General features: G+C 34.5%; 1 protein-coding gene across 1 annotated transcript in view; it reads right to left on the minus strand.

Annotated features, from left to right (window-relative positions):
• Positions 1-9251: 9251 nt before the first annotated feature.
• LOC103604074 (low-density lipoprotein receptor-related protein 1B-like) overlaps positions 9252-22101 on the minus strand; it is a gene marked incomplete at its 3' end in the record, with an annotated part of 152863 nt that continues 140013 nt past the window's right edge. Inside the window, exons 14-15 of the mRNA XM_008588666.1 lie at positions 14463-14663; positions 9252-9497 (exon numbers count right to left, since the gene is read on the minus strand). Coding sequence (XP_008586888.1) covers positions 9252-9497; positions 14463-14663 — 447 coding nt within the window. The remainder of the gene's footprint in view (positions 9498-14462; positions 14664-22101) is intronic.

The raw sequence follows: 22101 nt of genomic DNA on the forward strand, positions 1-22101 counted from the left end.
ATCAGCTATGTTACAATAAAAATATATAAATAAATAAATAAAATTTAAAAAATAAATTTTCATTTAGATCTATTAAAGTACAGGTAAATGTTTACCTATGGAAACATTATTTGTGCAGAGTCAGCAGCAACTGTGTGTACTTACTTATATAGTAGAATGTATAAAAAAAATAGTTACATGTCATGCCATACTACACAGTGGTTAGAAATAACAGATTAAATGCACACATAGCACAGGTCATAAATACATAGTGATGATGAAAAAATAGGTAAGTGGCAGACTATAATACATATGACAATATCATTTGTACAAATTAAATATGTATTAACCACATTAGAACAATTTCCTCTGGAGACAGAGATGAGAAAGAGAAGTGGGCTTTAGAGATAAAAATAAAGAAAAAAGAGAGAGAAGGAGGGAATGAGGAAGAGAGGATCTTATATAGACCAGTGAAAATACTGTGTAAGGGAATGAGAAGTGTAATTAACTCAACCCTTTGTGCATAATCTCCAAAAAAGAAAGAGAGAGAGAGATAATAGAGATAATAAATATGAAAGACTGAAGAACAGAAAAAGGGTCAAGCTACTTAAACAGAGGCAGCTTTTACATTCAATAAGCACTTGGTGCTAAATTTTTACATGTTTCGTAAGGGGTATAAAATAATTTGATTCAATCTCAGCTTTTAAAAAAGTTTAGGTACAAATGATGACAGAAGTAAGTTCATGAAACATAGGCTATTCTACTCAAAGGCATCATAGGAATGTGAGGGTACACAGCGCAGAGATATGGCGTGGATCACTGCAGTAGCATGTAAAAGCTCCTGCTTTGGAGTCAGGAGGAATAAAGTTCAAAACTTTTGCTCTATCTAACATCTCTTAGCCACAAGACCCTGGGCAAATGAAGTAACCTTTCTGGATCTCAGTTTCCACTGGTCTAAAATCAGAGTCTAAAGAATATCTAACTTGTTTGTTGGGAGTAATAAATAAATTATCTATTGTATTTTAGGTGTTTGATAAATGCTGACTATTAAAAACACTATAATAATTAACTTGAAGGAATTATTCATAGAGGAGAGTGTTCTGAAGAGCATATAGGATGCAAATTTCAAGAGAGAATGTGGAATACATTGTCATACCGAAAGGTCATAGATGGCAGTGAGCAGAGTACATGAAGGGGGTGATAAAATGAAGTTTACATGTGAAAGTACTTTATACATTGTTGGCCAGTTTACTGACATTACTAATGATGAAAACAGTAATAATGTGTCTGGAGTAAAAATCTACAGTGGAGGACGATGAAACATCAGGTTGGAGAGACAAATTGAGCCAAAATAAGGAAGGCCTGAATAGCAGGCTGAAGGATCTGGAGTTTATTCCCTAGAAAATAGAGAGCTATTTTAAAATTGTGCATCAAGGCTGATATGTAAAAAATACATAAAGGAATGAATGACCAGATTCCAAGTCCCCCAGAGCTTCACTGCCCTGATCCCTTGGCCTTTATCTCCCTCTCCTCCCCAAGGTAGCCCATCTGCTTATCACTTTATTCTTTACTCTATGTCTGACCCCTTTCTTTCAATTCTCATCTTCTAGACCTGAATTTCTCCTCCCTCTGTCAATAAAATCACTATGTTCCTTCAAGTTTCAATAGTCTCCTCCTCAAAAACTGGAGAAACCAGAGGATGAAAATCAATATGCCAGAGAGAGGACTGCTGTCATCATTAGAGCACGTGTCTCCAGGACCGTGCAGTGGGGCCAACGTGACTCAACTGTAGAGGGGCTGAATCCAAGAGACACCATAAGCTTGTGAGCCCTGAAGACCAGACAAAAATTGCAACCACTGAGAGAACTTTGAATAATTGAGAGAGAAGAGAAAAGAGTACATTTAGCCAACTATTTTTTTTTAAATAGGTTTTTTTGTTTGTTTTTGTCTTGGATGCAAATATAGTTTTAAAAATGCATTTTAGTGTTGAATACAGCTGGTGGAAAGGTGCTTCTCAGCAGCAGAGTCAGAGAGCTGTGCTCTGGAGGATGTGGGCCCGAGGGAGCATCTGGGCAAACGAGGTATCTCTCTGGGTTTGTTTTTCAGACCACAAGGTGTAACTGTCTCCTCAAAAGAGACTGACACAGTCACCAAAGCTCACAACAGAAAAATATCAGTCATATACACAATAAACTGAAACCTGAAAAAGGAAGAGAACATGGTGTTACAGCTGTGGTGTTACAAAACCAGCGAATGAATCTGTTTTCTTTTTATGGGCTGTGTGGAAAAAGATTCAGAGAAACTACGGAGAAGTCATGGGGGCAGAGGGAGTCAGGGAAGGAGTGGCTGTGTCCCAGCTCCCTTGAGGGAAAAAGCCTGGGGACAGTGGGTCCCAGGCTGAACCTTCATACCTTTTTAATTTCAAAGTGTAAACTCTATGGAAATGTATAAAACTTCAGTTTCTCCCAACCCTTCACAATCTCAACTCACCAGTTTACCAAACCTATGTTAAGAAACCCAGAGGAAAATTCTTCAGATTAGCTACACCCAGGATTAAGATTGTGGAACCAAGTTTGACTGGGAGATGGGGGTGATTTTGCTATATAATTGGAAAGGAATTTCACAAAAATAAAATTCTGTGAAGTAAACACACACACACAGGTTAGTTCAAGGGCACACACACAAGTCAACATTCAATGTGAAAAGTTCCCTTTTTTTTCTTGAAGGTTGGTTTTTGTGAGCCNCTGGTGGAAAGGTGCTTCTCAGCAGCAGAGTCAGAGAGCTGTGCTCTGGAGGATGTGGGCCTGAGGGATCATCTGGGCAAACGAGGTATCTCTCTGGGTTTGTTTTTCAGACCACAAGGTGTAACTGTCTCCTCAAAAAAGACTGACACAGTCACCAAAGCTCACAACAGAAAAATATCAGTCATATACACAATAAACTGAAACCTGAAAAAGGAAGAGAACATGGTGTTACAGTTGTGGTGTTACAAAACCAGCGAATGAATCCGTTTTCTTTTCATGGGCTGTGTGGAAAAAGATTCGGAGAAACTACAGAGGAGTCATGGGGACAGAGGGAGTCAGGGAAGGAGTGGCTGTGTCCCAGCTCCCTTGAGGGAAAAAGCCTGGGGACAGTGGGTCCCAGGCTGAACCTTCATACCTTTTTAATTACAAAATGTAAATTCTATGGAAATGTATAAAACTTCAGTTTCTCCCAACCCTTCACAATCTCAACTCACCAGAATAACAAACCTATGTTAAGAAACCCAGAGGAGAATTCTTCAGATTAGCTACACCCAGGATTAAGATTGTGGAACCAAGTTTGACTGGAAGATGGGGGTGATTTTGCTATATAATTGGAAAGGAATTTCACAGAAATAAAATTCTGTGAAGTAAACACACACACACACAGGTTAGTTCAAGGGCACACACGCAAGTCAACATTCAATGTGAAAAGTTCCCTTTTTTTTCTTGAAGGTTGGTTTTTGTGAGCCTGAGAAGCAACGAGTCCCCAGTGTGGTGAGGCAGAAAGGCCAAGCCCTCACAGTGAAAAGCCATGGGGCACGTCCTAACACTTCGTCCACGTTCCTGGAGCCTCTGTCAAGCTTCCCATGTGCCTGCCCAGCCAATCAAGGCCAGGGTGTCTACTGAGTTGTACAAACCTGCAAACATGCTGTTGAGCTTCAGAGTCTTCAACCTCCAACCTTGCCGTCCCTCTCTTATATGTGTCCAGATGTGGTAACAATCCTCTTTAATGCTATGAGGCTTCGAGAGGACTAGGCCTAAACCCACATCCCTCAGCTGCGGACATCCCAGGCAGCTCTGATGCCACACACATGCCTGCCCCAATCAGTGCTCTTCTAAGCCCTCTTCTCCATGAGACCACAGGAAAACACTTTGCAAAGCTCAGTTCCACAAAGTGGTGGAGGGTTTCTTCTGTGGCTAAGAGCTGACTGGGAGGCAGGGTGTCTGGGGAAAGGCCACTTTTCCCACCAAAGAGAAATCAGAGAGGCCCAAATTATACCAAGGCATCAGGAGAATAGGACAAAGACTATTGCAGAGCCATGTGACCAGAGAAAGGGAAAGGGACTTCTGAAAGTGGGCAAGGGCCATGAGAGTGGATGTTTCAAGCCAGGCCACATTGGAGCCAGTGATAGAAAAGAATGGAGCCTAGGCAAAGTAAGGGTGCAGAGCAGGGCAGGGCCCACAGCATCCTCTTCCGCCACCCCCACACACTCAGGGGGTCCACTTGCCGCTCTGATCAGTTCTGAGAATGCAGACAGCACCGACTAGCAATCTTGAAAACAACAAATCTGCCCCATTGGGATTCATTTAAGTGGACTGTAGCCAACTAATTTTGAGGTAATGCAATGATACCTGGGGAAGTAGAATTAGATAACAGCAAAGACGGTGCACATAGAGAGGTGCATGCCACAGTAATCAGATTTGAGGTGACAGAGGAAGTTCTCAGAGTAGAAAGGAAGTTTTTCAAGGAAATATATAGAGAGGCATGTGAGAGTTAAGATTTGGGTAACAGACACAGTGTACCAAAAGACGGTCATGATATTTATGCATTTTTCTGTTTCCATTCATAATCCCTTTCCTAAAAGATAAGACGTAAATCTGAAAATAATGAATAAGAGAATAAGAACAAAGAAAAATTTTGGTAGGAAAATATAACCTAATTCAGGCTTAGAGAAAATAAAAAAGGGAGGCTGTAAAATTTTTTGTAGTGTTACTGGAAACATGCTTCATATTTGTCAGTGGGCTGCCTAACAAATAGCAAAGAAACCAGAGATAGAAAAGTAATGCAATCAGCAGCAATATTCCAGTTGTTCATAAGTTGAGAAAAGCAATACTTCAGAAAAGGTGATTAATAAATTAAGAATTAAGGAGAAAACCATGTAAGGAGCTGACAAAATAAAGTACTGAGACACTAAAAAAGTGAGATGTACAAGACATTAAATTGAAGATAAAGATTATAAAAGTAGTATTTATGGAAGATCATCGTATTTCACTAATAAGATATTAGTAGTGAACTTACAGAAAATAGAATCAGTTCAACAATTAAGCAAAAGCCAGATTGTAAAGAATTTAGGAAGGAAAGAGTGGAGCGAAAGAAGAAAATATGAGAGAACTCCAGAGGAAAATTCAAGGAAAATAAAAGAATCAGGAAGCCATGGTTCTCAATTGAAACATAAAGACTGCTATTATTATTATTTTTTTAATTTTTGAAACTATCAAGAAGAATAAGCATAGGTATTGCATTCAATAGAAAGAAGACATTTTAAAAAGAGGGAATCAATTGAAGAATGATGGAAAGAAGAAAGGAAATCAGGAAAGAAATTTTATTTTTAAAGTCCAATAGTATCTGGCCCCACATCATGGGCAGGAGGGGGAACAATCAGCTTTGCATCTCATGAATATTTGAAATAAATAGATAGATGCTAGAGAGATAAAAAGATAAAGTCCAATAGTTCCCAATAGTATCTGGCCCCACATCATGGGCAGGAGGGGGAACAATCAGCTTTGCATTTCATGAATATTTGAAATAAATAGATAGATGCTAGAGAGATAAAAAGATAAAGTCCAATAGTTACTAGTCAATTCATTTTTTTTGAACTATGTATTTTCTGTTTCTCCAAAAGAGATAGCCTGAATGAAATCCAGAATAAAGCCTTTTTTTAATATATGCAAAATTGGTTTAAATAAAAAGTAAATTTCAATGTCCCACAAAACATGTTATCTGTAAATAACATAAATGCTGACAATGGTAATTGGTACTTGTATATTTCAGGAAGGGATTAATTACCAGCAGTTTAAATTCTCCATGTAAGAAAAGCTTTATTTTTGAAAGATAAAATATACTTTTGCTTTCCTCCTCAATTATAAACAAAGCCAGGTGTGAAATAGAGCAATCTTGACAGTGAGAAATGATATGGTACTATTAGACTTTCATTCTGAGCTGAGAACAGAAGAATCAATTCCATTAGGAGAATTATCTGTGCACCTGGTCACTTATATTCAAATGTTGAATTATCCTAACGTTAAGCATAATTTGTTATTTATTTCTTATGGTATAAAATCACATTAAATAAGTCAATCATTTTGTCATCTGTATCCAAAATAGAGAGATAGAGCCAATTCTCATGTGAAATATGATCATAAATATGTCTGAGGTCAAAATATGATCTACTTTTTCCCCATTCTGAACAATCATTATTATTATCACAACATATTGGTATTTTTTTTAGTCTCTCATGCCAATTACTATGTGAGAATCTTGTAAAAGAAAGTGTAGAATAAATGTATGCTAAACATGTCCTAGGACTCAAATTTTAATGGTCAGGAGAAAACAAGCACAAAAATATCACAAAACAAAATAAATACAACATTTAAAATAAAATCGTAAAATAATTTAATAGCTTCTTAAAATATATAATATTTATTGATTACATATTATTTTCCCAGAACTGGACTGGATATTATGCATAACACAAAAGAAAAATGTATAGCTTGGTTTTTAACTTCAAGATGCTCATTATTTCAGTGGAAAGATAAGAAAGAAGGGAAGAAGACAGACAGGAATATAAAACAGCCAATTAAAAATGTGACCACATGTTTTTCATAGACAATATATTCTAGACACAGAAAGAAGAAATAAGTAGAAGGCAATAAGACAACAAGGAAATATTTGAGCTAGTAGGAGTCAAAGAACATCTAAGATTTCTAGAGATGAAGAGGGTAAAGTGCAATCTAAGTAGAAGAAAGAAAATGAATAAAGGTTTATGATGTACAGGTTTTCAGTGGTCTGGTGAAGCTTGTGGACCCCATGTCAGAACGTTTTTAAAAGTACAAAAACAGAAAAAAAGTGAAAAAAAAGTATACATAGACAAGAAAATAAATTTGTTGAAATATAGTTATTGAAAGTAGAAAAAAACAATTTTGGATGAAATGGTACATGTGCTTATTTATTTATTTATTTATTTTTTTATGGCACAAAATTCAAACTTTACTTAATGAGGTATTTTAGTCTCTATTGTCATCCCCTTTTATACTGGAAAAACTTGAGGATTTAGACTCCAAAGAAAGGATTTATTAATGTACTTGATAACAAAATGGAGCAGTGGTTCTTGGCTTTTGGCATTTATCCCTTATGTACAAATCTCGTTAGTTCTAATCTAGTCCCCAATCTCAAAATAATAAAACTATGAAGATGTCTTCTGTTCTTAAACTATCTTTGGAGTTTCCCAGGCAGCTGCTGAGTCACACCAAGGGCTTGTTCCCATACGTTTTTTTCTGGCAGACCCCAGATTTTAATGAACACATCATAGAGAGCTGTCCTGTTTCTCCAACCCACAGTAGGAGGACAACTTGCAAATCAAAAGGAGGCTCAAGTTCCATAGGTTAGATAAATGTAAGTAAAATTTTATTAGTATAGATATGGTTTAACTATTGTGTACTTTTTAAGGTTAGAGAAAAGCCCATTAATATTCCTATACTGAACTGGCACAATAACTGTTAAAAACTTGATTCTTTCGATCAAGAAGAATTTTTTTTTTGTCCCAGTTTGAATACCTTTGTCATACTGAATACCAGCAGTGAACAACTGGTGACAACCATGCATACATTTTATGAAAAATATTAGAAGAACCTAGAGATTTGTCAATATCCTTACTCTCCATGATCTATTTTTATCCTCAGAGTAATTTTTGGTTAAATGTTTACAAATGATTATATAAATGACTCTGCTTCCAACCATTATCATTTAATGGTAATTATCATAGGTTAATCAAAGCCATTTACCCTTAACATCTAAAGATGGTTTCTGACTTTTTCATATGGTTACCTAAAGTCCTCAGCTACAAGCAGAAATGGAGATTTCTGCAAAAAAAACATTTTAAAGGCATCAGTAGAAGGACTGCATCAGATATTTCTTATTTAAAAAAAAAAAAAAATTTGGTGACTGGCCAGTACAGGGACCCTACCCTTGGACCTTGGTATTACAAAATCATGCCCTAACCAACTAAGTAACCATCCAGCTCTGTATCAGGTATTTCTGACTGATACCACTGGGAATAGCATTATTAATATAGATTTCCCTGTATTAGCTGACAATGTCACCTCCAACAGATACCTGTCAGACTGTAAAAAGGGACAGAAAATTTCCAGGACTCAAGACTCTTTGAGCCTAGAAACAGATGACTTTGTGAATGTAAACTGCTTAATCCAACACCAGCAAAAAAAAAAAAAAAAAAAAAGAGCAGTGGGTCCAATGACTCCCATGATTGAATTAGTAGAGGTTTTCAAAGCCTGAACGTAAGTGATATGTTTTGAGATATCTGCAACAACTTTACTGCGATATGAATATGCCTATTATTTCTATTAGAGACAAATTCATAGTTGCTACCAATAAGCTCTGTGGTCTGTGGCTATGGTATACATCCACAATGAAAAGAAACACTAATTTTTAGTTAGAAGTTAAAGAAAATAAAGGTGTAATATTTTCCCCAGCAAGTTTATGGACCCCTTTAATTATATCCATGGACCTATAAGTGTCCAGTAGGCTCAGACTAAGAGTCCTGAGAAGATGGTGGTAAGCCTTCATTCTTTAAGCACCTAATGGGTATGAAGCACAGTAACAAGTGCTTCCTGTTCTTGCAACACACTCTAAGGGAAAAATTGTTATAATGGGCATTGTTATTTGGAAAATGGGAAAACTGAGGCTCAAGATATTTTATATACCTTGCCTAGGGTCACATACATAATGAACACCAGCTGCAGGATTAGAGTTTGCATGTCAGATTCCAAAGCCTTTGTTTGCTTTTCCCACTGTGAAATACCACCTAAAGAATGAGCAGAATGTTTTATATGTGCAGTTAAAAGACAAACACAGCCAGGACAAGTTGTTTTCAAGAGTAGTAGAAATAACAGTTGGAAATGTTGGGCAAGGCCAGACTTTGGAGGACTAAAAAAAGCATGCACAGATGAATAAAGTGAATGCTTTGGAGCATACAAGACAAAGTTCATAGGGTGTATGATAATAAAGGCAATGTTTAAGGAAAAAAATAATCTGATGGCAACGATTAAATGGATTGCGACAGTAAGGATTGTTGCAATATTTTTTCTCCAGAAGATTTTGGAATGGCACATTATGATTAAATGACTTACCTAAAATTAATTGAATCTTTTTATTAATTTTCTAAAGGTGTTCAGGAGTTTTTTCTCAATATCATTCTTGAATATAGCAAGATACACAAAACACCTACTTACCAACACTTGTGCAACTTTCACCGTCCACATCCAGCTTCCAACCTTCATAACACGAGCACTTGACTGTGTGTTTATGCTGCTCACACACTTGACTGCACTTCATATGATTGCTGCAATAATCCACAATTTCACACGTTTTATTGTCTCTGTTGAGCTGAAGTCCTTCAGGGCAGGAACAGACAATTCCTCTTCCAGGAACAACAGAACAGTGGTTGCTACAGCCTCCATTGTTCAGTGAACATTCATCTATGAAAGGAGGGGAACAAATCATGGGTCATATCAATTGCTTTCCTCAGTTAAATACTAATCATTGAATTTGACTCTCTAAACCTGGAATTAGAGTCAGGATATTATAAATGAATGTAAGAAAGCCATCTTTGAATTTTTTTTTTTTTTTGGGGGGGGGGATTAGAGTAAGAATGATAACAGACAAAATTTAATTCTGTATGATCAGAATTGTGAATAGAAGATTTTGATTTCTATAAAACTTTGGAGTATAGTGTGCTTTATCCAATAAACATTAAATGAGTTCAATGTTTCTGTTATGACTGGACAGATTACGCTGGGCCTTTTAGCATCGCTACAAAATCAGATGTTGATTTCTTCCAAAAGGGATGCACACACATTGATAATCTGAATGTTTGACTTACCTCAATGTTTATAAATAAACAAGTGTGTGTGTGTGTATATATGTATATATATCTTTACACACACACACACATATATGCACAATATCTATATATCTTTTTCTACCTCTACAATCTGATCTACAGTGATAATGCACTCATATATGCAAAAGGAATTACTTTGCCTGCAGGCAGTTATTTTTTTAATTTAGGTAAATTGGAAATAGTGCCCTCTATATTGGTTATTACAATTAATTCAGTGGGGCCATGAAAACATAACAGACAATGCACTAAAAAGGGAAAAGAAAAAGAAGTTGCCATGGCATTTTGGCTGAAATAATGAGCAGCTAGTCCTGACTGAATAGATAATATGATTAGATTATGAAGAAAGAGACCTTGTTTTCAAAGCACTTGTATATATATATATAATACATTTTACATATATTTCTTTATGATTTTGCTTCATCACCAAATTGTAAGCTCCATGAGGATATAGAAAATATCTGTTCTGTTTATCAGTGTATATACCCAATAGTTAACAAGGGTCCAGCATTGAGTAAGCAGTTCAAAATATATGATGATAAAAAAAAAATAGCAAAATTACCTATTATCACACAACTGTCCCGAAATTGAGCCAGTATTGTCTATTTGGGGAAATTTCAATATGATATACCTATGCCCTTGAGGAAAATAGCAGATAATTGTTTTTGCAACCATACTATCAACTACCACTGTAATTAGTCCAAAAGAAGCTTTGTCTTTGCTTTGAAAATATTTTTGAATGGGTTTTTCAAAGCCTGTTTATGTGTTTTGAGATGTGCAAAAAAGACTGTTGTCTAATAATTGGTAAATTGCATGAGTATTTGCATATATATAGTGGTCCTCCCTTATCTGTGATTTTGCTTTCCATTGTTACAGTTATCCGCAGTCAACTGTGGTCCAAAAATATTAAATGGAAAATTCTAGAAATAAGCACAAGCTTTAAATTACACACCATTCAGCTCCTTTCAGCTCAGTCCTATCTGGGACATGAGTCATCTCTTTGTTCAACATATCCACACTGTATATGTTACCTGCCTGTTAGTCAATTAGTTGCCGTCTTGGTTATCAGATCCACTGTCATGTATAGTGTAGAAGGGGTTGGTATTATTTGCGGTTTCAGGAATCCACTGAGGGTCTTGGAACATGTCCCCCATGGGGGTGAGGGAGACAATTGTACTTCAAATATTTCCTGCTGTCTATGGAAATTTATCTACTTGAAAAATTGTGCTAAAATGTAAGGCTTTTAAAAACATCTCTGCATTATGAAGAAGGGTCAACTCTTCTTCATAATATTTGTCATCATCAAAGAGGTTACAGTAATAAAAAAAAGTAAAATGATTGTATTAACTTTTAAAAATCCAATTCAAGTTTGTATTATTTTAGAAGGGAAAAAAATAGATTCATTTTTTGGTTCCTCCAAATATGTTTGCTCACCCGTAACCATAATCCTTTCAAAACAGCAGTCATTTCAAAGTATTTGCCCCTTTTTAGTTCAATTGGCATTCTTTTTCAGGAGAATTACTGTAAAGAAATGTCACTGTGCTCAGCAGGTGAAAAAAAGAATTTTTATAACGCTTTTAGCATATTTCAAATATCACTCAGTATTGAAGTGTCTTTTCCTGATAAAAAGGTGGAATTCAGTCAAAAATTTTGGGATAAACAAAATTCTCACTGAAATTAAATATATAAATTTAATGACCATGTTCTCATAGCTAGTCCCGTATCAATTCTTCCTTAACCCTAAACCTGTCATTGATCCTGCAACTTCTTTTAAAATTTTTTATTACCTGACAGACATGCTCCTTAACGAAACTAGTCAGGTTCCTCTGAGCCCTCTTCTTGACTATGTTCTCAACCTCGGCCTATAAAAACTGCAGACTCTGAGCACAAAGATTTCATCAAACCCCCCCAACCCCACACATACATACTATGAGACTTGAGCAAACACACTAGCATATTGTCTAACAGTTTAAGCCCACAACCCTAGAATGACCCCAGATCCCTGTAAAGTGCCTGTCTAAGACAGCTCTGTGTTGCCAGGAGAGTCTACTGCTTGTTTCAGCCAAAACCTGGTAATAGGTAAATGGGCCCTGAAGCCTCTCTTAGAGCAGTTACTTTAGAAAGCTTGTAATTATAAATAATTCCTCTGTTTCTTTGAGGTGTAAATTTTCTATCACTCAGAACTATCTTGTCAAGGATCTGAGAGCTTAATCTTTGAAATGCAAACATTCAAGAAGATTACTCTCACTCTCCCTCCCAGCCCTGTGGGCACCTTGCTCTGACTTGTTGCTACTGCCTCCTGCCATAAAGATACCAGTTTATTTGTCCACCCAGATGGCTTAGTCACACGGACAAATCCCCCTTAAGACTCCATAGAACATTTTCCTTAGTACACACTAGCCTTTAAAAAGTTTCCAGTCTTTTGTTTGGCAAAATTGAGTTCAGTTCATGCTGGACACGCTTTCCTATTAGAATAGTTATTACTGAATAAAATCTATCCTTACTGCTTTAACTAGTGTCCAGCTTTGTTTATCCTTTATATACCCTTACAGCAAGGATCAACACTTAACTCCATTCTTGATTGATTCAAGCTTCTTTTCATTTGTTTGTTAAGTGCATATCTTTTTCTTCTTGAAATCATTTAAAAATCCCCTGAATATATAATCTCTTCATTAGGATTAGAAGATTTTTATTCTTGGGTTCTCTTTTTCCTTATATACATTGTATCTAACCTTAGAAGGCGATTCAGTCCCTTGACCAGCATTTGTTTTTGGCTTTCCTTGTTCTAACTCTCCCTTAACTTCACTTCTATGTACATGTAGTTCCATATGCCACAGTGGTGCAAGAACTGTCTATCTTCTCTTGTACTTCCACATCCAGCTTCCTGTAACATCTCCCACTCTCTGTAATCCTTTAAAATGTTTGAAGATAAGTAAGAAGTGGTTTTCAACTTTGAAGCAGACAAAAAAATAAATAAATTCAGAGGAATTCCCCCTTTCTTCTTTTACCTTCCTAATTCAGAAACTGGAGGAAAAGAAAATAAGGCTGTTTTTTATCATTTCCTTCATTTTTCTTAATGAGTCTATTTCCTTTTGTTTACTTTGTGTAACTCGAGGGATGGGGTAAAGTTGAAAAAGCACTAATGTTTTCTAATAACTGTGGTGCATCAGGCATTATTACCATGATCATACCCGATAGATATTATTGCCTCCATTTTAATTATGTGAAAACTGACATCTTAAGAAATTAAGTCACCTGCTCCAGTGACTTAATTAGAATAACTGAAAAATAGAATTTAAACTTGTTGAAGTCTAGACTCTTACACACTTTCTCTTTTAAGAGTATTGATAGTTTTCTTCTTTTAGAATTGCACTGACAACTTTCATGAGCAAGACACTCACCAACCTACTCCATTAGAGATAACAAGGTGGAAAAGAAAGAAGTGAATACAGAAAAAATGAAGCCTGTCACCTTTCATTTGTAAGATTTTTTGCTGTTTAATTTTAATTTACTTTTTTTTAATCTGAATCTTTTTGTTAAAATTTTAGCCTCACTGAACGAAGACTGTTGCATTTACTATATCAAGGTTATTTTATAAAATCACCAACTCTTGGGAGAAAGGATGCTTTATTGCATAAATTTTCAAAAGAATAATAGTTCTTTTTTTTTTTCGTATCACTCAATATGCTAGTAATGCTCAGCTGAGATCTAAATATGATAACTTTAGGCTTAAAGGTAGTTGTCTTTCCTACTTTCTATCAGTCAACCTCATCATTTCCTAAAGTCATTTTCTCACAGCCTCCAGTCTCTCATTATTGTTCTTATCATTCTGTAAACTATTCTTCATCACTCAACTGATGTCACCTTCAGTATTATCTAGAAAACATATTTGTTAAAAACTCCTTGCTAAGTCTCTGATCTTCCCACAAAGAAATGTAATTTTCTTTTACATGTGTCTAGTCGAAGTGATTTCAAAACTTATTGAAATCATCATTTTAACTAGAGAAAGCATATTAAAGAAAGCTATTGTATGAGGTCTAAAAACTAGAGAGAAAAATATATCAAATTGGATAATATCCAATTAGCTTCATTTTCCCGTCTCTTTTTTTCCCTTTTTTCTAAAAAACAGTTTTACTGTAATAATTAGAAGGCATATCAAAATCCTTAAGGTGGTAGTAAACTTCATCCCGCAGGTCAATAATAACAAGGTTCCCCTGTTCTGAATGACTGGCTGACAACAAATGATTAGTTCAGTTGTAGGAACAACACTGACCATACAGAGATCGAAATGATGAGTTCTACCTTTGTGAAGTGAGCCAGATGCAGGTTAGCTTTTTCTGTTTGGCTTTCGGAAATTTCTGTTCAGAATTAAAACTCTTTCTATAGATTTACAGTGCCTGAAAAATGTAGATAAAGTTCATGCTAAAACTTACATTTAAAGAGAATGAATGGAAGGAGAGAATGCTACTATAATAAATAACAGCAATCAGACTAAAAAGGTCTAGTTTCCAGAAAGAAGCAAATGCAGTTAAAAGTGCAATACCACAGAGATCGCCTTCATCAGAGCCATCAGGACAATCCCTTTGCCCATTGCAGAGTTTCTCTGGCTGCAGGCAGACTGAAGTATCATTAGCACAAGGGTACTTGGGTGGTCCACACAAGAAACTGTCACAGTTGTCTTCATCTGATTGATCTTCGCAGTCAATATCACCATCACATACCCATGCTTTGTTGATGCATCTCCCTTAAGAAAACAGAAACAACACGCATTTGCTTTTTGTAATTGGATCACAGTAATAATCGGTGACCATTATTGTCTTTAGTCAGAGGCAGAATTACTTGCTATTGGTAACTAATCTATCTGCTGATAGTTTGTTTGATAGTGTATTTTCATGACAGCATTTGAAAACTTCTTGTCCTGGTTTTTAGTGTTCTTAGTGTTTTAATCTTGATAATTGCTTTACTTTCAAGTTATGCTCCCAATCTTTGAAAAAAAAAAGTTTCTGTGACTAATGGAAAGTTTAATTACAATACTTTCAGAAGTAAACTTTAAAGATACATTTGTACATCAGTGACTTTCAGAGATAGTCTGAAAATTTATCTAAATTTACATAAAGGCTTTATTTTAGCAGGAAAGTTGTCCTAGTTGCATATATAATCTTAACACCTCAGCTCCTCATACCAGATGTACATACATGCCCTTTCATAAAATAATATCAAGTGTTATTAACCATTTTGGTAGCTAACATATGTACACACAGAATTTATAGAAATGTGTTTTTTATGTTGTCTTTAAAAGAAAAAAATAAAATGATTATTATTTAGCCAGAATGTTTCAAAAGTAACAGCGTGAAACACGTACAGAACAGTGGTCATTGCTGTCTATGTAAATCTCCTTTTCACTGTAAATTATTCCTCCTTTCCACATTGTTTTCATTTTTCTTCCAGTTACCTTTTCTGGATTACACAATGTTAAGGTTTAACATGAGTAAAAAAGTAACTAAGGATAAATACTGGTTATTGGCTGACAACATACCAGCATCTCATAAGATGAGTGGGGTTAATAAAAAGAAAATGAAAAATATGAGATTGTATATGTCCAAAAGTCATTATGTATTTAAATGTTTTCTTAAAGATTAAAAGATACTAATTTTTTAAAAAATTAAAATATTGGTGCAAAAGTGTTTCATTTCTAAATATATTAATAAATCTCCATGCTATTGTCATTCATCAAATAAAAAATACATGGTCAAGTTCCATAGTTAATAAAATTACATTTGATGGTATTCAACATTAATTATTGATAAAAATACTCCTAAAATAAGAATTGACAGATACTTCACTAAGAGATTTGATATAAATAAAAAACATTATAAAATTTTGCCTTAACACCATGAATAAAACTATTAATGTCATTATTTTATATTGTTCTGAAAATACTATCTAAGGCAATTAGATAACAGAAATAAATGAGGTATAGCATGAGAAAAGAGTATCATTATGTACAGCTAATATAATCATATAATTATAAAATAAATTAAAACTAAATAAAAACTACAAGTAACTAAGAATTTGGAATATTGGTAGCTAGTTTCAAAACCTATTAAAAAATTAATAGATTATATATATACAAAGAACATGTGATAGAAGGAAAGACCAATTAAAAAATTCCACCATAAAGTAAAGTATTTTGGGTTAAATTGCACAAGAATCAGAGTTGTATAACATTTATATGAAGAAAATTTACACATCCATAAGGAAACTCAGAAGAAGCCTTATACAAAGATATTGTCTGGTCTTCAAGAGGATAACTTATTACTATAAAGAAATTAATATTCCCTAAACTAACACAATCTTTCCAAAATAGTAACAATATTATTGCAATCCTACAAGCTTATCTTAAATTAAAAAAAAAAAAAAAAGCACTAGGAGTCTTTAAGAAAAAGGAATCTTGATAAGTAGGAACTGTATATGCCAAATATTTATGATTAAAGTAACAGTAGTTAAAATATTTTTAACATACCAATAGATACCAATAAACATACCAATAGTTAAATAGCATAGAGACATTGGAAACAGGCCCATTTATGTATGCGGTTTTAAGATGCTTAAAGTTGGCAATAGAAATAGTAGAGAAAAAAGTTAATTACAAAATTAATGATGTAGAATCACTGATTAGGCCTCTGGAGGAGAGAAAATAAAGCTGAATCTCTACTTGACTTCTTACAACATAATAAATCCTAGATGGATCAAAGAAGTGAGCATTTGTAAGTAACAATGATAAAAATAAAAACATTCTAGAAAAGAAAAGATATTAAAAAAAACCCCACAACTTTAAATGATCATTACACAAACCCAGAAACCATGAAAGACAAATTGATAAACTTAATTTCATAAATATTTTTTATCCCATATTCAACAATAAAATTCATATATACAAAGTCAGTGGACAGTCAATAAACTAGAAAAAATATTTCATTACATTTGACAAAAAGGGCATTTTTTTCTTGAAATACAAAGGGTTCTTTCAAATCAATAAGATAAATTAAACAATACATGTGCAGGATTCATAACAAAATAGTAATGGATTACAAACATAAGATGTTCCATATCTCATTCGGTTAAATAAAAGTAATATAAAGCAACAATTTGACACCATTTCTCCTCTGTTAAATAAATCAAAAAGTTGAATAATATAAAGGTATATTTGACAAGGGTTTATAAACAGCTCAAATGTTGAGGGGGCTAGAAGTTGTTATAACCTCTCTGTAGGGGGCACTGTTAAGAAATACATCAACTCTTCACCACAGTGATACTAACTGTAGAAATTTATTTAATGAATCTACTTGCACAAATGCACAAAGATGCATATGCAAGGATATATATTGCTACTTTGTATATATTAGGGAAAGACTGGTAACAATTTAAATCATCATTGGGAGACTAGTGACATCAATTACAAAGCAACCATTCATTGAAATTATATGCTTGAGTGAAAGAGAACAAGGTAATCTGCATAAGTTAATAAAAAACAATCTTCAAAAGTATAAATTAAAAAAGACATGTGGCCGGTTGGCTCAGTTGGTTGGAGTGCAGCTTTGTAACACCAAGGTCAAAGGTTTGATTCCCCATGCTGGCCAGCCACCAAAAAATAAACAAATAAATAAAGAAGACATAGAACTGAGTGCATGTAGTCTTTCTTAAATGCTAAAAGGGATTTAACTATTTATCAATAGTTATGATTATATTTCCACACATATATCAATATAAGTACACAGATAGCTTGTCTATAGATAAATTCTTTCTGGAGGGCTACAGAAGAAATAGTTAAAAGTGATTGCTTCTGGAGAGGAGGAATGAGATACTGGAAACCTGGAGCAGAAAGGAGATAAATTTCACTGAGTACTCTTGTGCTGCTTAATTTTCTTTCTATAATATATCTGCATAATTTTTCCAAAATATAGTAGCTCATTTTAAAAAATGATGAGAATGAAATGTACACACATACATGAAGTCCAATAAATTCATACAGTTTTTCCTACTATAAAAACTATATGCTGAGGTTACTCTGTCTTAACACTTTACAAGGAGCTTTAGGAAATACAAGAAAGCCATAAAACCTGCTCCCTGTCATCAGGAGCTTATAATCTATTTAGCAAGACAAGATCAATGCACAATGTATAATTGTAGTCTAAAACATGACATATTGTAGTTAAGTATTAAATTTATGGGGTCATCTGAAAGTATAATAAAATGAATGGAGAGTTCAAAAATGATATAATAATTTCCATTTTTAGTTTGTTTAATCAAAATGCAACTTCCTTTTTTCCCCAGACGTCACTAATCCATCATGACATTCCTAACTATTGACTCCAGAATGACTTTAGAATTGTTTCAACAAACTCATCCATACATCACTATAATCTTTTAAAGTTAGAACAACAGTAAAGCTATTGAAAAGGATTTAAGTCATCCCTGACTTAAATGCCACCTGGAAAAGGTAAAAAAAAAATAAATAAATAAATAAATAAATAAAAAATTCAGATGAGTCAATCTTTAAGGCAGATTATGTCACCATGATATGAATAAATATGAATACATAGCTTAGATAAAATTTACAAGTTTAAATAGCCCCCTTGTCCCACTGATTTTGCAAGGGATGTTTGAAGCTTAATTGCTTCTCCCATTCTTATTTGTTTTTAATTCTTAGCAAAATGTAGATAAGAGGGTGACCAGGTATGATAAATTTAATTAAATTTCTAACTCATGACCATTAATTGGCTAAAACCCCAAAGCAAATGACTTTAGTAAACACGCTTAGAGGATGTTGATTTTTACTTGATTCTTATCAAGACAAATCCCTACCCAGTCAAGTCATTGGAAATAAAATCTTGAATGAACTAACTTTTTGTTTTGTTTTTGGTGGCTGGCCAGAATAGGAATCTGAACCCTTGACCTTGGTGTTATAAGGCTGTGCTCTAACCAACTGAGTTAACCAGCCAGCCCTTGAATGAATGAAATAATATTATAGATTACCTGTCTAAGCTTCCTCTTTTATGTACTAAAACCTACAGCCATAGTTCAAATTTGTCTTATTAAAATAATTACAGATTAATGATATTAAAATGTTTTACAGAAATTATATTCAATACATAAATAACAAAAAATCTTAAGAAATAAAGTTTTATATGTGGCACAATTAAATTTAAATAAACCAGGTAAATTACTTTATGTTTACTAAGTCTTTCTTAGAGTATGTTGAAAATAATATTAGATTATTATCAAGTTGAGTTCTACATAATACTTTATGATTTATTTATAATGATGTTTTCAACTTGAAACTATGTGTGCAAAACTCTATTATGATAATTGTAATTTTGCCCTTTGAGCAAAGAAAATAAGAGGGGGGGCTAATGCACAACAACAAAACCACAAAACAGAAATAACAAAAAGCAGCACGCTGGTACAATGACAGCTAGTACAATCACACACACACACACACACACACGAAATTATAAGGACTGCTTTGATTTGTGTTGCCCTGAGATATACTATTTAGGTGAAACACCACTAAAAAGTCAACAGCCATAGAAAAATTGAGTTTTTATAAATCTCTGGAAAATATGCTAGTTTCCCCAAATAAATTTATATGATCTCTTCTAGAATTTCTCTTTTTTTCTGTTTTTTAAAAATAGACATCTTTTGGGGCCGGCCCGGTGGCACACTGCTACAGTGCGCCACTTGGGAGTGCGGCGGCGCTCCCGCCGAGGGTTCGGATCCCACATACAGACCGGTTCCTGCTCACTGGCTGAGCGAGGTGCGGGCACAACACCGAGGGTTGCGATCCCGTTGCTGGTCCCGGTCCGGTACGGGCGCGACACTGAGGGTTGCGATCCGTTGCCGGACACGAAAAAAGAGACAAAAAGGAAAAAAAAAATAGACATCTTTTTGGAAGTTGCTTGACTTGCCTTTAATAAAAGACAATACATGCTATAATAGGATAATTTCTCTTCTGGGATATGACTGGCAGTTAACATTAAGAATATGGGCATAGAGAGAAGTGAATCTTTGAGAAAATCCAAATAGATTTACTCAATAATATATTTATAATGCTTTCTGAATACTGGTCTCTGAACTGCAAACTTTCTTTTAATTTTTACATGACTAACCTTTAATACCACATACACATTTATTTTTCTAACAAGGTTTGGCTTCCATTCAATTCAGCAAATATTTATTGAGTATTATGTGCTTGCCTAGCTACTGAAGAGTGTAGAAGGATTGTAAAGACAAATTCTTAAACTTTTGGAGCAATAAGTCTGGTAGTGACAAACGTTCTAATATTAAACATAGTACTAAGGAATTTCAAGGAGTTGGAAAATATGTTTATGTGGAAGAATGAGAACAAGCTTTACTAAGACATTCTTTGGAAGGGATTTGAAGTTTGGTAGAGAATTTTACATATGGGCACAAGTGTGAAAACATTTCACATAGACATCTGCCTTACAAATACAGGCTCAACATTTAAATAAATAATCTCTGCAAAACAAAATCCACAAGTGCTGTGGATTGACTATACTCCCAAACTCATTGAAGCTTGATCCCCATTGTAACAGTGCTAAGAGAATGGGAAATCTGATTAAGGTGTTTGAAAGATTTGGTCTTTAAGAGGTGGTTAGATTTGTGAGGACTGTGTCTTCATGAATGGATTGTCTTCATGAATGGCTTTATAAAGAGGGCCAGTGAGGTTCGCTCTCTCTTGCTCTTCCTGTTCTCACCATGTGATAACCTGAATTGCTGTACAGAGTCAACACCAAGAAGAAGGCCTTCACCAGATATGTTCCCTGGACCTTGGACTTCCCAGCCTCTGAATATGTAAAAAGTAAATTTTATTTCTTTATAAATTACCCAGTTTCAGGTATTCTGTTATAAGCAACAGAAAGTGGACTAATACAGCAAGTAAAACAGAAAAAGTGAGAGAAGTGATAATTTAATAACATGATGATTACTCCTTCTACTCAATGAGAATGTTCCAGGGCATAGATAGTGGAAGTGAGTCAGTTTTTCCTTAGTTTGGTCTTGGTTCATGTTAAAATTCTATTTTGTATATATGCTCTTTATTTTATGATAAACATTATTGTCTTAATAATATAGTTGCATGCACAAATTATCATCAAACTATATACACAGAACTATGTAGAATGAGTTTTATGGATGATTTTCAGGAACGTATACAGTTTTAGCCTTATTTGCTGAATCGAACCTACATATAAGAGGCAATTTATGTTAAAGGCAGGAAAGGGTAATTTTGCACGTATACAGTTTTAGCCTTATTTGCTGAATCGAACCTACATATAAGAGGCAATTTATGTTAAAGGCAGGAAAGGGTGGGACCTGCTCAGAAAAGCAGTAATGAAGAAGTTTGGGTCCACAGATCATAAAACATTGATTGCTAATTTATTCAACAAGTGTCTCTTAATCTTATAGACAATGGCTGTCTTAAGTTAGCAATGGGGATTATCTATAAGATTCAGACAATCCTGAAAGACTGAAAGATTTGAAAAAAGGATGTGCTCAGGTCACAGTTTGAGGAGCAGGAAGAACCCAAAGCTGTGTATAGAATGAATTGAAGCTAATGATTATCAGGGAAAAACATAGTGGGCCACATAATGATCTGAGTGAGAGATAATGAAAGCTTAACCTTAGGCTATGATATGTGAGCAGAAAGAATGGAATGAGTGATGTTGGAGACATTTGTAGAGGTAGCATTAGTGGGACTAGGACTTGGAAAATGATTACAAATTAACAGTGTCAAAAGGTGCTTTCTGCTTTAAATCTCAGTGTTTAGAGGACTGAAGATGCTTCTAACAGAAATAGAAAAATGAAGAATTTCTGACTACAGAGAAAAAATGGAATATTCAGAATAACACTGGAAAAAATAGGTTTGAAGCATGGGGTAAATTTCATTGATAGAAATTTGGGAGGTGTTTAACTGGAAGTGATGTTTGAAACTTTGGGGACAGAAGAGATTGTTATGGAGAACTTTCAGAGAGATGAGAAGGAGTAAGAAAAAATAAATTAAAATAAAAATCTATGCAATGCCTGACACATATTATGTGTTCTTTTTTTTTTTTTTGTGATTTGTTGGTAAGGAGATCTGAACTCTTGGCTTTGGTGTTACC

The sequence above is a fragment of the Galeopterus variegatus genome, unplaced genomic scaffold, assembly GCF_000696425.1.
Source record: "Galeopterus variegatus unplaced genomic scaffold, G_variegatus-3.0.2 Scaffold4948, whole genome shotgun sequence".
Taxonomy (NCBI): domain Eukaryota; kingdom Metazoa; phylum Chordata; class Mammalia; order Dermoptera; family Cynocephalidae; genus Galeopterus; species Galeopterus variegatus.